Source organism: Apus apus, chromosome 13 (assembly GCF_020740795.1).
Source record: "Apus apus isolate bApuApu2 chromosome 13, bApuApu2.pri.cur, whole genome shotgun sequence".
Lineage (NCBI taxonomy): Eukaryota > Metazoa > Chordata > Aves > Apodiformes > Apodidae > Apus > Apus apus.
Window position 1 is genome coordinate 143,880 of NC_067294.1, and position 14,060 is coordinate 157,939.

Below are 14,060 nucleotides of genomic sequence, written 5' to 3' on the forward strand. Positions count from 1 at the left end.
TTTCACCACAGGACCTGCTGACATCACTAACCCCAAATTAGTCACCTCTATGAATCCGCAAAGAGCGACAAAGATAACATAAACCAAGGAAGCGGTGCTAAAAGCTGAGGAAATCAGATCAGAGTTGATCACTGTTTCTGCAGATGTTTGAGAAGGTCAAAGGCCTGGACCTTGGATGGAATTAGAGAAACTGATTCCTGAGATACAACACATTACACTGGGAGATGACCTCCACAGGTCAGAGTTGGCCTATACAATTTCAAATGGAAAGGGTGATAACAGCTTTGGTTGTGAGAGACTGATAATTATCCAACTCTCTGAGACCTGTAATGAGGTTACAGTGCTGCTCTGCATGTGAGCAGAGGGGGATAACCAAGTGACCTTTTATGCCATGGGTCCCAGGCAGAGATCCAAGTCAATAGGCAACAACTGGGAAGGGGACCACTCCACTGCAGTCACGGGCTGTGCAGACTGGCAAAGTGCACTGAACTGGCCGACTCCTCACCAGACATTAAGTTTTCAGGCTTGCCAAGGCAGCCTGAAAACACAGAAAACTTACCAGCTTTAAGATGGAAGGGCAAATTTTCCCTTTCCTTTCTATCTACCGCAGGGCATAATTCAAAGTTGAATTAATGACTCATTTAAGTGGTCTTTGGGTGAAGACCGATAATCACAGACTCAGAAAAACAGTCTGGGAAGGAGCTTGAAAGATCCTCTGAACTCTCTTGCACCAGGCTGCGGCGGGGGCAGGAGCGGGCGGAGCGCTGGGGCCACCCCGCGGGGCCCGGGCGGGGCGGTGCGGGGCGGTGCGGGGCGGGCCCGGCGGGGCGGTGCGGGGCGGTGCGGGCCCGCCCAACCGGCCGCGGGATGCGCGCAGCATGAGCTGCGGGCGCAGAGCTCGGAGCGACCGGCCACGGGCTCCAGCATGGGGGCCGCCCTGCTCCTGGCGCTGCTGCTCTCCCGAGCCGGTAACAGCGGGGGCGGCGGGGCGGGCGGGGCAGCGCGGGGCGGCGGGTCCCGACTCGCTCCCGGCGGAGGCAGCGCGGGGCTCCCGGTCCCTTCCCCGGGGGCTCCCGGTCCCTTCCCCGGGGGCTCCCTTCCCCGGGCACCGGCTGCGGCGAGCGGCCGGCACCCCGCTGCCCCGGCGGGACGGAACCCACCTCCCGAACCGGGAAGGGCGAGCGGCTCTTCCGAGCCGAACCGTGAGCTGTCAGTGCGGCTGTGCCCGCCGAGGGGAGCCTGGGGGGAGCGGCGGTCCCGGGGCAGCGCCGGAGGGGCCGCCCCGCAGCGGAGGGGCTGATGAGGGGCCCTCAGCGCGGCACAAGAGGCACGGAACCTGTGTCTGCTCCGGCTGGAGCTGCTGTGCGGTCCCCGCTTGCACCGCGCTCACACCCACTTTGCTGGGAGCTCTTTTTGACGCCTTCCCTCGGCGCATCCCCCTCCGAAGTGCTGCGGGCTGGTGGTTCTCCGAGATGAGGCTCAGTATGCAAAGACCAACGCAAGGAGCTCCTGCAGAGATGGAGCTATTTGTTGTACTCTGCCTTCTACTACTTCCAAGTCACAAGAGCTGAGGATAGAAATTACTCCTTTTCCAATTAATCTGCTGTGCAGTCTTCATGGCTGATGTGACCAGAAATACAGAAACTACAAAATGGCTCTGGAGCACTCCTAGACCCTGCTATGGGATGTCAGTGTTTTACATTCAGAACAAGCTGCAGCTCCTGAATATCATAACGACTACTGTAAAAATGGGCTATTGCACTGAGACCTCAGTGGCACTTCAGCCACATGATTACAATAGATTTCCCACAGTTTTCCATGTCCAAATACCACAACTGTATTGATAACTATGCCTTGTAACAGAAAGGTTTTTCCCTTCTGCAGTTGTCCTCTCCTTCAACAGCATGGCACACCAGGGACATAAAAAATAATATATACTTATATATATATATATATGTATGACAGAGCACGGAGTGAAAAGGCAGAATAAAAGGATATTGTATTACCCCTCCCTTTTTTCTAAGGTATGAATAATTATAGTCTGTTAATTGATTATTACCTTAACTTAAAACAAAAAAAACGAGAGAAGAGACTCCAGACACATGCATCTTTAACATGTTCTGCAACATAGACCATAGGTCTAGGTAAGAATTGGCCTCCTCATTCTTTCATGTTATTGTCTGCAATACTAAGACAAGTTCTTAAAAAATGAAACGACGTGTCAAGTATTAGGGCTGAATACAATGCATAGCTGTTAAATGGTGTCTGTAGAGGAGGACTGTTCTAAATGTGAGGTTTACAGCAGCTTCACCTGAAGCATCTGGCACGGGCCTGTGGTAGCAACACAGCCCATCAACTTACACCCAGCTCTGCTCAACCCTAGCAACTACCATATCACTTTAAAGTTTTTAAAATGTCACTGCAAGCTCAGGTGCTTGCTGAGCAGAATTCTTAGGCTAGGAAAGCCCTTTTATGAACTTCCTAGAGCAGCTGCTGCAAGCCACTGTGGGAGATGGGATATTGGGGGAGATGGTATTTTGGTCTGGCCTGGTAGGATAGATCAGATCACTCAGTTTAGGGTTCCAAAAGCTACTGGGAGAGAATGGACTGATTTGCTATTGGGAATTTGCACCGATTGCAAACCTTACAGGGTGTAATCACACTTGAACTGTTCATTAAGGCTGTGCCTAGGTTTAATGCCTAACCAAGCCCACTGGGCTGGGTACAAAGCCTTTCTGATGAGAGATTTGTTTTTCAGGGAGATGACAAAGTCATGCAGTCTCTATGTAACAGCCAGATGAACAACAAAGTACAATAAGCTGCTAGAAAGACAAAGAAATTTGTACAAGTGAGACAGAGACACCTAGATAGTGTTATTGGGCTGTAGGAAAAGTAGAAAGTTTGAGAAGCAGACCAGCACACTGCTAGCATACTACTAGCAGAGTAGCAGCCTGCTACTTGCAGCAAATCCTCTGATGAAGCCAGTGAAAGCGAAGGAAGTGTGAGAACAAATTAGATGGTGAGGATGGTAGACTGGGTAATGAGCTGTGCCCAGATTTTTTCTAATCTGTAGGGAAGGCAGACAGAAATAGTGCTGCTGCACCTGCTGAGCAAGAGAACCACACATGCCACAAAACATTAAAGGTAGAGGGAAGTCTCAGTCATTTCCTAAAATCAGCCAAACAATATTGTCCTGAAAGGAAGAAACATACAGCCTATATATAAATGTTAATAGGAATGGGTCTTGTTCCAGGTCTTCATTGTACTTTTACTGTATATAGAGATTCATCTACTACAGAAATGAAGAAGGATTATGGACTGAATTCACCTACCTGTGACAACATAATGCTAGGTATCACCCCAGTATTGGGAAACGACAGACCATAGAAAACATTTAAAAGCTGAAAAAAAAAAATCTAGTTTTAAATATTATATTGTTAAATTGAGATTATTTAGTACTTCCACATAAGGTGGTGTGTGTGTGCACATATATATAATTAATGCATGTGTTATGCAAACACACACACACAGAGATAGTTGGAGTTCACAGTCAGCCAACAGATGAAAGCTGGGAGGCCAAGCCTGCACCCCTGCATTTTTGGCAGGGATGTCAGGGACTGGGGGTCTATATACTCAAACTGATTGCATATCAGCACTTCTGTGTGAAGCTATTCTTCTGAGATTTCCAAGTAAATAGTTGTTTTTACACCCTACAAATGGCTTCCTCAGCCCATCCCTTGCTGAGCAGGGTGCACTGGAGGCATGGCAGCAGCACAGCCTCCCAGCACAGCGTGGTGTTCCTCGCTGCTGGTTGCACTCTGGTTTGCATCACTCAGAGAAGAGCTGCTTCACAGCAGCCTCAGCCACCCCAGGGTTTCTGTGGGGATTTACCACTCCACGACACACAGAACCATCCCTGATGCTGGCCACGTGAAAAGAGTTAAGGGTTATAGAAAAGGTTTTATTAAAAAAATATTTTGAGATTTTCCTTTGACCTTTTGATCCCTCTTTCATACATTAACACTCATCCTTTTGCTTCTAAATGGAGACAACTCTTGTTCCTTACCACTCCATATGAAAGGCGCCAACCAGTTTGGCCTGGAGAGGAGTCCTTGCTACAGACGGGATGCCTGCGGAACAATGACACGGTGCTTGGGTGGCGCTCACCAGGACGGTCATTCTAACCACCTCTTTCCCTACTGGACCAGGAGACCTGCTGGCTCTGCCAAGGAGCGACTGCCTCGCAGCTGAGCAGCTCTGCCTCTCGGACTCCACCTGCAATGCCACCTACAGGATCCTGGAAACCTGCGCCCTGGCTAAGACTCGCTTGCACGCCCTGGACCGCGACAGCCGGGTGAGGTGTGTGAAGGCAGAGCTGGAGCTCGGGAGCAGCTCCCTGCTGCGCTGCAGGTGCCACCGGCGCATGAGGCGGCAGGAGCGCTGCTTGCGTGTCTTCTGGACTGTTCACTCCAGCATGACGGATGGTGAGAGGCAATATATGAATTTACAGGGTACTAGTAAGGCTCACCCCTGCCCCCCATCCGAAAACACCTGGGAAAGGACACTTCCCAACACCTGCAGGTATCACTTTGGAACCACATCTCCTCAAAGATAATTCATTACTGCTCTGATAAGCAGAGAAAACTCATCTGGGTCTGGGACCGGCCCTTCGCATACACCGGGCGCCCTAAGAGACCATGACAGCTGCTCTGAGACAGTTAGATTTAGTGCTGTGGTGTAAATCACCTCAAAATTATCACCTCTGTCCAGCACTGAAAACAGATGTGTGATTATGACACACTGGTGGCATCCTTGAGCATAGTACACCTTTCCAACTTTAGTGAGATGCTTCTTCTTGGCATCCCATTAAAGGCTGCCTGTGCTGCACATTTCCTTACTAGTTCTGAGGCTGAAAACGACCAAATTCCAGCCAGAGGAAATCTAATGTCAAAACATGATGCTTTTTTAATACAGTAATACCTCTGCATCTCTAGCAGAACCATTCTTGGCATTTGGCTTTGAGCAAGGCAGAGCATCTCTGAACTTCAGCTTGAGGAAACAACCAGGCACAAATGAGAAAAAAAATTAATTAAAAAAAATAATTAAAAAGCTGGTCACAAAGCATTTGTCCCACTGCATAAAATATCTTGTATCTTGCCTAGGTTATTTCAATTTGGAGACCTCTCCCTATGAGAATCCAGCAAATGAAGAACACTGGAAGACAGATTATAATAAACTGGCAGCTCTAGTATCAGGTAAGGATTGTAATGGTTACATGATATAATGCTGCCTATTCTTATCTTTTCAGGGGCTGAAAATTTTTAAGAAGAATGATTTGGGATAGTGGCCCCTTTAATCGGAGGAATGCCCACCCTGGATACACTTCCCTAAATTCATCCTCCCCTACCAGGTGTAAATTTAGTCATAGATCCAGGCCTATGAAACAGGGAATAATCCACAATGATGCAGCCTCTGAGACAAAGACCCTAACATGAACCAATTCAAAGGATGATTTTGTAACTAGTGTAACTGCAGTGTCATACGCCAGGCACACAGCAGGGCTGATTGGCTTTGTTCTTTTTGATTTTCCCAAGCTGACCATCAAGGTAAGGGCTCCTTGCTCCACACAGCATCTCTTCTGCAGACTTGTTACATTGTTTCTGGGTTTATTTTGGCTTGATAGGCTCAGAGATAGCAGGAGATGCAACAAATCCATGCCTGAAAGCAACTCACGTCTGTAATCTGAGCAAGAAGTGCGTTCGCCTGCGCACAGACTACGCCTCCATCTGCACGAAGGGGGCAGGCAGCGAGGACACGTGTGACCGCCGCAAGTGCCACCGAGGGCTAAGGAATTTCTTTGAGAAAGTCCCTGAGGATTTCACCAAGAGGATCCTGTTCTGCCCATGTCAAGATGAACTTTGTGGAGAACGACGCCGGAAAACTATTGTTCCTGATTGTTCCTTCCAGTATAACACCAAACCCAACTGCCTCTGGCTTCTGGACTCCTGCTTAGAAGACCATATCTGCAAGTAGGTCCAGCAGCAGCAGACATTAGCCAAGAGAAGAACAGCATAGACACTGATAGTCTCATTTTCCTTCCTACAGATCCCGACTGGCTGACTTTCAACAAAACTGTCAACCTGCAGACACGTCTCCAGATGGTTGCTCTCAGCACAACCATGCTGCATGCCTGCAGGCTTACATGGGGATGATTGGTAAGTGACATCCTCAGGAATGTACAGGGTGGATGCTTTGAGGACACAAACTTGGAGGCACACTGATGCTGTGAAGGCCCATCTTGCTCTCCTGCTGGAGATTGTGCTCAGTATACCAGTGGTTATGCCTTAGCCTGATTGATGATGGTGCTCCCTGTTGCTTCTGAGGTACAGGCAGCCCAAAGCGAGATCTTCCGTGGCATTTATCGCTTTACTTTGTCCCATCTTCTCCTGTCAAATCAGAAGCACTTGCGTGAGATTTCTGAACACCTTTGTGCATCATCAGCTGGTGCAGAGTGCTCTAAAGGCCCAACCAATGGGGTCTCTGGGCCTGTATGAACTAAGTCATGCCTGCTGCAGAAGTTTCATCCCATCACTATAGTGATTAAATGTGACATTCCCTCACTGCCTGACTTTTAGACTCGGGATGGTTTGCTAGTGCTGCTCATACTCTGCTCTCAGAACAGCCAGAACATGGCTCTGCCAGCTATTAGAAGGAAGGTCATCTCTGGTTTTAGACACTCGCTGCCAACCTGACAGTATTTTCAGAGTGGCTAAAAAGAGAAGCTGTAAAGAGCAGCAATAGTCAGAGGCTCTAAATCTAGATTATACCTTCCAGTTTCCCAGATGTCTTTGCTGTTTAGTGCTAAATGGACTCTGCTTGGGACCCCCCAGGTGTGCAGCTCAGGTTTGGCAGAAGGCATCTGGCTACCCCGCGCTGCCCTGTGCCAGCACTGCAGGGTGCAGTGCCCTCAGCCCAATGCCTGCACCAGCCCCAGGGCACCAGCAGAGTCAGGGGCAGCCATCTCCAGACTCTCACAGCCCAGCAGACTGATTCAGCAGGCCTGGGTCACCTTGCAGGGGCTCCTGACCTGAAGGCTTCTCCCTCCAGGGCAGCGCTCCCTGTAGTGCAGCAGAACTCCTGATGCATCTTTCATTTGGTGAAGTAAATCCTGATTCCAGTTTCTGGGGTTTTGGGACAGGCACACCTATGACACCCAACTATGTCAGCAACTCCAGTGTGGAGGTTTCCCTGTGGTGCACGTGTGAGAGCAGCGGCAACCAGAAGGAGAAGTGTGACCAGATACTCAGCATGTTTGAGAGCAACAAATGCCTTGGTAAGCATCAATCATATCACAGAATCAGAGAAACAGCTCAGCACAAGGAAATTAAATCCTGTTGATCTAAAGATCCTATGTTGCATTGCTTTTGCATAGGGCTCTGTCTTCTTCTGCAGTGTCTATGTGATCTCCCTAGCATTTTAGTAACAGACCTTAATAAGACTTAAATATTTTATGTTTGTAAAAGCTTCCAAAGAATATTAAAGAAACCAGCATCATTAGATAAATTATTAATGTTTAAAACTACCTCCTGCTGTATAGAAAAGCCTTACACCCAGCACTATAGATACACCTACAACCTAAACATCCCATCTGAGATACCACATACCTGCTCCTTACAAAACAGACAGCTGGGGAAATCCCAGAAGGACCCAAGAACACTGCAGATTCGCTTTGCAGTCTGCTGCACCTCACAGATAAATCCACAAACTAACAAGCCATTCACTGAGCAGAGAAAGATATTTTCTAAATCAAAAAGGAACGGCGTGTGAGTGTGTCTCCTAAAACAGCTTCCCTAGGCTTCTGTTCCCTAGACTCCAAGGTGTGCACAAGAAAAGCACAATAAGACTCTTGCTCTGCTTCTGTTTGCAGAAAATACCATTTGGTCTCAAATGCACCTGAAGCAGGCAGCTCTAGAACAACAGGAAGACTTATTTTATTCATCTTCCCTAAGCTTCCAAGGAGACAGTGCCAGCACATCTCTTGCTTCAGACATGTCCCAGGTATGCATTGCTTTGTTGCCTTCACAAAGCAGCGAGACAACTAACCTAGAGACAGTAGCTGAAAAACCTTGTATCTGGAAATGTGTGATCCTGGACTGCAAAGTGAGGGATGCCACGTGTAGAACTCTGGACCACGTTACCTCAAGCTGTTCCTTTCCAGACAAGCGGGAACAGGAGGCTGTGCTGCCTGGCCACAGGAGTTTCCTATGGTCTACATCAGTGCTCAGACTGGAGGCTCTGCAGCCAGATGTTTGAGCAGAGATGTGTCTAACTGGGATTCATTCCTCCTTCTCATTTCCTAGGTGGCTGAAGGGAAGACACAGCAAGACATCTCTGAACACAGCAGTATGCCTATGGCCTCCTCTGTGTATTCTGGAGCTGCTGTTTCTTGGCCATCTCTAGCTCTGTTCCTGCCCCTGTTGCTGAGCCCCCTGTAACTTGGCATAAATGGCATCTTTCCTTCCCATAGTCTTAATCTTATTTCATATGCAGGCACCTCCCACTACTGATCTACCTTTTGGAAATAGAAAGCTTTCAGAAAAGAGGAATGGAACAGCCTAATACAGTCACTAAAAGCCTCCCCACAACCTGCACCCCGCTTCTCCCCAGTCAGTTTGCACTGAGCTCTGCAGATGTGGGGCCCACCATTGCTTCTGCCATGTTAGCATTCTGAGTGACAGCCAGGCTAGTGTTCCAGTGCAGTATTTTAAAACAAAGGTCCAAGTTCTGTCAGAATTTGTGCAGGTTTGGCTTCAGACTGCAGGGAGGGACTTGACGCAGTGTATCCTGCCACCCCATCTTCTGGAGCTCTTCCTCAGGCATACAATCCCAGAATGGTTTGGGTTGGAAAGGACCTTTAAAGATCATCTAGTCCAAACCCCCTGCCATGGGCAGCGACATCTCTTACTAGACCAGGTTGCTCCAAGCACCACCCAACCTGACTTTGAACTCTCCAAGGGATGGGGCAGTCACAGCTTCTCTTTGCAACCTGGGCCAGGGTCTCGCACTCTCATAGTAAAGAATATCTTCCTCATGTCCAATCTAAATCAGTTTAAAACAACTGCCTCTTGTCCTGTCACTACAGGTCCTGGCAAAAAGTCCCTGTCTTTCTTGTGATCCCCCTTCATGTATTGAAAGGCCACAACAAGATCTCCCCAGAGCCTTCTCTCCTCAGGCCAAACCCTGACAACTGCCTCAGCCTTTCGGCACAGGAGAGGTTCTCCAGCCCTCTCATCACCTTTGCGGCCTCCTCTGCCCCTGCCCACACAGGTTCATGTCTGCCTGGTGCTCGGCTGGACACAGGACCCCAGGGAGGGCAGAGCAGAGGGGCAGAATTGCCTCTCAGCCCGCTGGCCACGATGCTTTTGATGCAGCCCGGGATGCAATTCTGCCTTATGGGCTGCAGGCCCACATTGCTGCCTCGCCTCTGAATTTTCATCTACCAGGATCCTCAGATCCTTTTCTGCAGTGCTGCTCCAACTCCACGCACGCCCCAGTGTATTCTGAAGTTAGGGATTGTCCCAGCCAGGTGCAGGACCTTGCCCTTGGCCTTGTTGAACTTCATGAGGCTCCTGTGGGTCCGTTGCTCAAGCCTGTCCAGGCGCAGGGAACAGCAAACCATCCTGAAGAGTCTGGGCTCCAGGGTGGGTTGCAAGTAGATCTCAATAAACATACACATAAAGTCCTGGTAGGCACCAGTTCTGAATTACATTCAGTTCCCTTTTCAAATCCATTAAGTGCATGAAAAATACCATCCCGGGTCAAGGACACTACAGATCATATACTTGCTCCTTTCTGGTTTGCCTCTTGCAACATATACATATATTATCCATTGTCACAGCTAGCAACAGATTTGGGTTTTGTGGGTTAAGATGAATTTCTGTACTCAACTCCAATAAGTTTAGTCTTGTCTAACAAAGGATGACCTTGCCTGGCCTTAGGACCAACCTTCTCAGTCATGCTGAGAGAATAATTCAATATATATCGAAACTGTACTGACCGCAAAACCCCTGGAACATTCAGTTGCAAAAATCTTTGGGAGCTGCAACTACCTTGTACCTCTCTACATTCTGAAGTCATCACTGTCCCCTTTGCACTGCCTGCCTGATCTTCTCCTCCTCTGCCAAGCTGCATTTCATGACCTGTTTATTCTGACTATAAATGTGTGCACTGTGTAACTGCGGTTATTTTGTACTGCATTTGCCTGTTAAAATGTGGTGTTAAGTGTATATTAAGTATATATTGATTTCTGAGCATAGGTTAATAGTCCACAATCAATTGTGTGCAAGAGTTGCCTCACCAGCCAGCCTGTGCTTTCAGGATAGCTGGAACCTCAGCTCAAGGCAGCTCCTCCATGCACACCTGCAGTGCTCCTTGCTCACCCTGTGAGGCACAGGAGACCTGAACATTACACACCACCAAACTGCCACAGTCCTGACAGATGCAGAACGGGTGGGTATTTCTTTTTACCCTGTGCTTGATCTGTTGCCAGGGAAGCATCAGCTAGGTAACAAGCCATGGTTCCCAGTCACTGTCAGACACCTTCTCGTTACAGAATCTGTAATAGATTAGTAATTGTCAGAGTAATTGTCTTTCTGCAGTGGTTATACTTCCATTTCAAATTCCAGCCTTCTCTCTACTTCCTGGGCAGGTAGAGCAAGGAAATAACTGTGTGGAGCTGAACCATCTCCTCTGTTGCACAGAGAAGCAACATCCTATTTCCATCCAGTAGGAGCAAATATCTTGTCTTCTTAATAAAGAGGAGTATGAATGCTGGTATTTCTGATTACCTATTGAAATAAGGCTATTTGGATCCAGAGGCAGCACTGTTTCCACATGTTTGCAACCATTCTTTCATGAAAACAGAGTCCACGTTACCATATTCTAATATCTACATTAGACCATCCTCCATGGTCAAGACTCTCAACTAGTGTAATAGCATCTGTCATCTCCAGAATTTAGTGGAGAATGACAGGGAAGAAAAGGTTGTTCTTTCCAATATTCCACAGATCAGTGAGGGTATTTGTGAGAATAATGGAGCAGATTTCCCTGAGCTGTCTGTAACATACCTACAGTGTACTGTATTCATCTTCCACTTATCTCCACTGTCATCTTTCCTCACTTTAATGCTCTAAGACAGGTTAATGTGGATAAAGGTATTAGCATTTTGTTGTTCCTATTCCAGGCACCTTGGACCTCTAGCCCCATACCCTGGCTTAGAAGGTTCTTGATTACAATTGCAGCCTCCTGTCATGTCCTGAATTACATAGGAAAACATTTGACACTCAAAATCTGCTCTAGACTGAAATTAAAGCAAAACATGTCAGCTTGTTTTTTTTTCCAAGTGTCCTATGTCTCTTTTGCATGTAGATATGCACCTTTATATATGTGGGGGCCTCTTAAGTCTTCTTCATCAATAATTGCAAACAAAAATCACCTCTAGGTACACCTGCATTCACAGGTACTCACACTGCTCTGAGCACAAACCCATTTTTGCTTGGATTTTTGTAACGCCTGATCTCCAGATACCTCATGCAACTACACAGCAGACATGCATGCACAAGTACAATGACGACTAGAAATGTCATGCCAATGTCAGTTCAGTCCTGTTAGCACCACTGATGTCCAAAGACTGGCACAGTTACCTAAACTCATTCAGAACAGTTCTTACTAACCATACTACAGATCAATTTACAAAAACTGCTCAGCTTCTTTTCCCCAGAAACTGGAATACAACATCACGTGAGTATCTTCAGTCTAAATACAAAAGTAATCTAATAAAAATTCTCTATCCTGACAGTCTTAACATTGAGCTCTTAGCAAGCATATACAAGGAGGGAACCTTATAATTGTTGTAGATTATTTTTAAAAGTGTAAAATAATGCCAAATCTCAGTAATAAATTTTATCTTGCAACTCTAGAAGTCTCCTGCCTGCCTTTGCATTTAACAGAAGCTACACTCCTTGTCTTCTGCTGCTAGAAGCATTAGGGGAAAGAAATTTAAAGAACAGAATCTCTTACAAAGCAATCTTAACAACTTTTACAGACATTACTCACTGTCAGGTACTTCACACGTGGCTTCTAGAGCTCTGACATAGCTTTAAATCCCTTCATATGGTCTCATGTAACACTTACAAAGGGCATTCACACAGTCCTTTTGCAGCAGAGAGCTCAGTCACTGTGTTAAGTTGCTTCTTGTGTGACAAGTGGGAGAAGCAATGTACACTTCTTGCAAAGTGATCCAAGAAATAAGCCTTGGATTCAGCAGTCCAAAATTACTGTCCCCTTGTCTCATTAAATAATTCCTACTACCTACAACAAATGTGTTTCAGTGAGAATCCAGTGACTGCAGTTTTCCTTTTAAAGGGGAACACAATATCTATCACAGATCAGGAAAAGCTAAGCTTTACTTTGAACAGTAATTCCTGGCTACAGATCCCTGGCACATCTCTTAAAATCTGCAGAAAATAAAAGGTAACTTGGAGTTGACAGGAGAACACCACAGGTTCAGTACCTATAAAGAACCTTTTTCAATACATCCTAAAAGTCTCAAGTCACTCAGTTTGCTAAAATCGCAGGCAACTTTACACAAGAACAAGAAGGAAAACTTTCAAAATAATTTTTGAGCTGTCGAGGAAGCAGAGAAAGCCAACAGTGAGGAAGCAGGAGGCCAACCAGCACCACTGAGCTCCAGTTCAGCTGCTTCCCCCACCCAGGCAGATGCTGGTACAGACAATCCCTTCTGCCTCAGGGATTTTGTGGCTGAACCTTTTTTCAGATGAGGAAGGGTCTGTTGAGGCTGAGCTTGTTTCAGTCTCTAATGGAAGCTCTTCCTATAGGTGATTAGCTCTCCTCCAGGAAGCCACTCGGTGTTTGGGTTTCTTGCAAACCCCAGGGCCAGCAGAGGTCAGGGGATGCAGCACTTTCTCCAAGTGCCTTCATGAAAATAGCCCCTCATACCTTCCATTTACAGCTGATCACCTCCATTATCCCCAGGCTAGGAGGAGATGATCAGCAATTGTTAAGTGCTTCAATCAGACTAATAGCTCACTGCTAATTCCCCCAGTAATGTGAATCTAAATTCCTGGTAAACAAACTGACTGCTTTTCACACACAGGGATGAATGCCAAAACCCTAATATTAGAGCTCTAGAGCTAAAGCTTTTAGAGCAATCTTGTCCACTCAAAGATGTTTAATGACATTATCTTATGTACTAAATAATTAGAAAATGAAGGCCCACTTGGAATCAATGGGTTACTGTCTAATTAAGATGAAAAAGGGGCTCTACCCTGTTTTAAACAAGTTTATACTAAAATGGTATACCTGATAAATGGCACTGATAACTATGTGTTTACCTTTGGGCAGAACAAGACAGCCATTAAGCTAGCACAAAATAATTGTGTGATTTTTGGCTCATCTTGCTTTTTATTGGTCCCACCTGTTTTCCTGTAAGGCATGAGATACAGCTGTTCTTCCCCTCCCCATGTCAGATGACAAAATTTATTAAGCAATATTCAAATAGCTTATCCTGATAGAGGGAAAACAATCTTAGCCTTTGTTTTATTGTGTGGCCAGAATCACGGAATTCACATCACAAGATGCCTGAAGAGGCAAGAGATGCAGGCTAGAGCCTTGAGAAGCACTTTGCAAGAAGGAATCGCTAGTGAGCTTGAGAACCTGGAGAAGATCACAGTTATCTCTGTGTCTGGATAAAAAGACTGAAAAATGTTCTACTGATTATCTGACTGAATTAAAATTAATTAGTAAGTTAGTCTTCAACTGAATTATATCTCAGCAACCTCTGATCAAAATAAAGAGCAACATTATAGAAAAGCACTAAACAGAGTTAAAGCAATTGGAACTATATAGCTAACAATTTTCATTCTACTTTTATTACACAACACACACACATACTCCATTGCATGTATCATCTCCCTGAAGACAGTGCAAGAATAAATAGTTGCATGAGACTTCAGTTTTATTCTCCTGCCATAGCCATGTAA

General features: G+C 46.4%; 2 protein-coding genes across 2 annotated transcripts in view; one reads left to right on the plus strand and one right to left on the minus strand.

The window, feature by feature from the left end:
* The window catches only part of LOC127390072 (C-terminal-binding protein 2), a 40,447-nt gene that overhangs the window by 13,443 nt on the left and 12,944 nt on the right, over positions 1-14,060 (minus strand). The gene's annotated exons all lie outside the window — the stretch shown is intronic.
* On the plus strand, positions 911-11,980 carry GFRA3 (GDNF family receptor alpha 3). The gene is made up of 8 exons (XM_051631235.1): positions 911-968; positions 4,209-4,484; positions 5,163-5,255; positions 5,684-6,029; positions 6,106-6,215; positions 7,199-7,333; positions 7,928-8,058; positions 8,361-11,980. The coding sequence occupies exons 1-8, from the start codon at positions 926-928 to the stop codon at positions 8,493-8,495; spliced, it is 1,269 nt and encodes a 422-aa protein (XP_051487195.1). The 5' UTR covers positions 911-925; the 3' UTR covers positions 8,496-11,980.

What these genes read in the sequence shown, in the direction of transcription:
- GFRA3 (XM_051631235.1), top strand. Translation starts at nt 926, where the DNA reads ATGGGGGCCGCCCTGCTCCTGGCGCTGCTGCTCTCCCGAGCCG. An exon ending in ACTGGCAGCTCTAGTATCAG is followed by an intron (nt 5,256 to 5,683) that starts GTAAGGATTGTA and finishes TTGGCTTGATAG; the next exon opens with GCTCAGAGATAGCAGGAGAT. An exon ending in TTAGAAGACCATATCTGCAA is followed by an intron (nt 6,030 to 6,105) that starts GTAGGTCCAGCA and finishes TCCTTCCTACAG; the next exon opens with ATCCCGACTGGCTGACTTTC.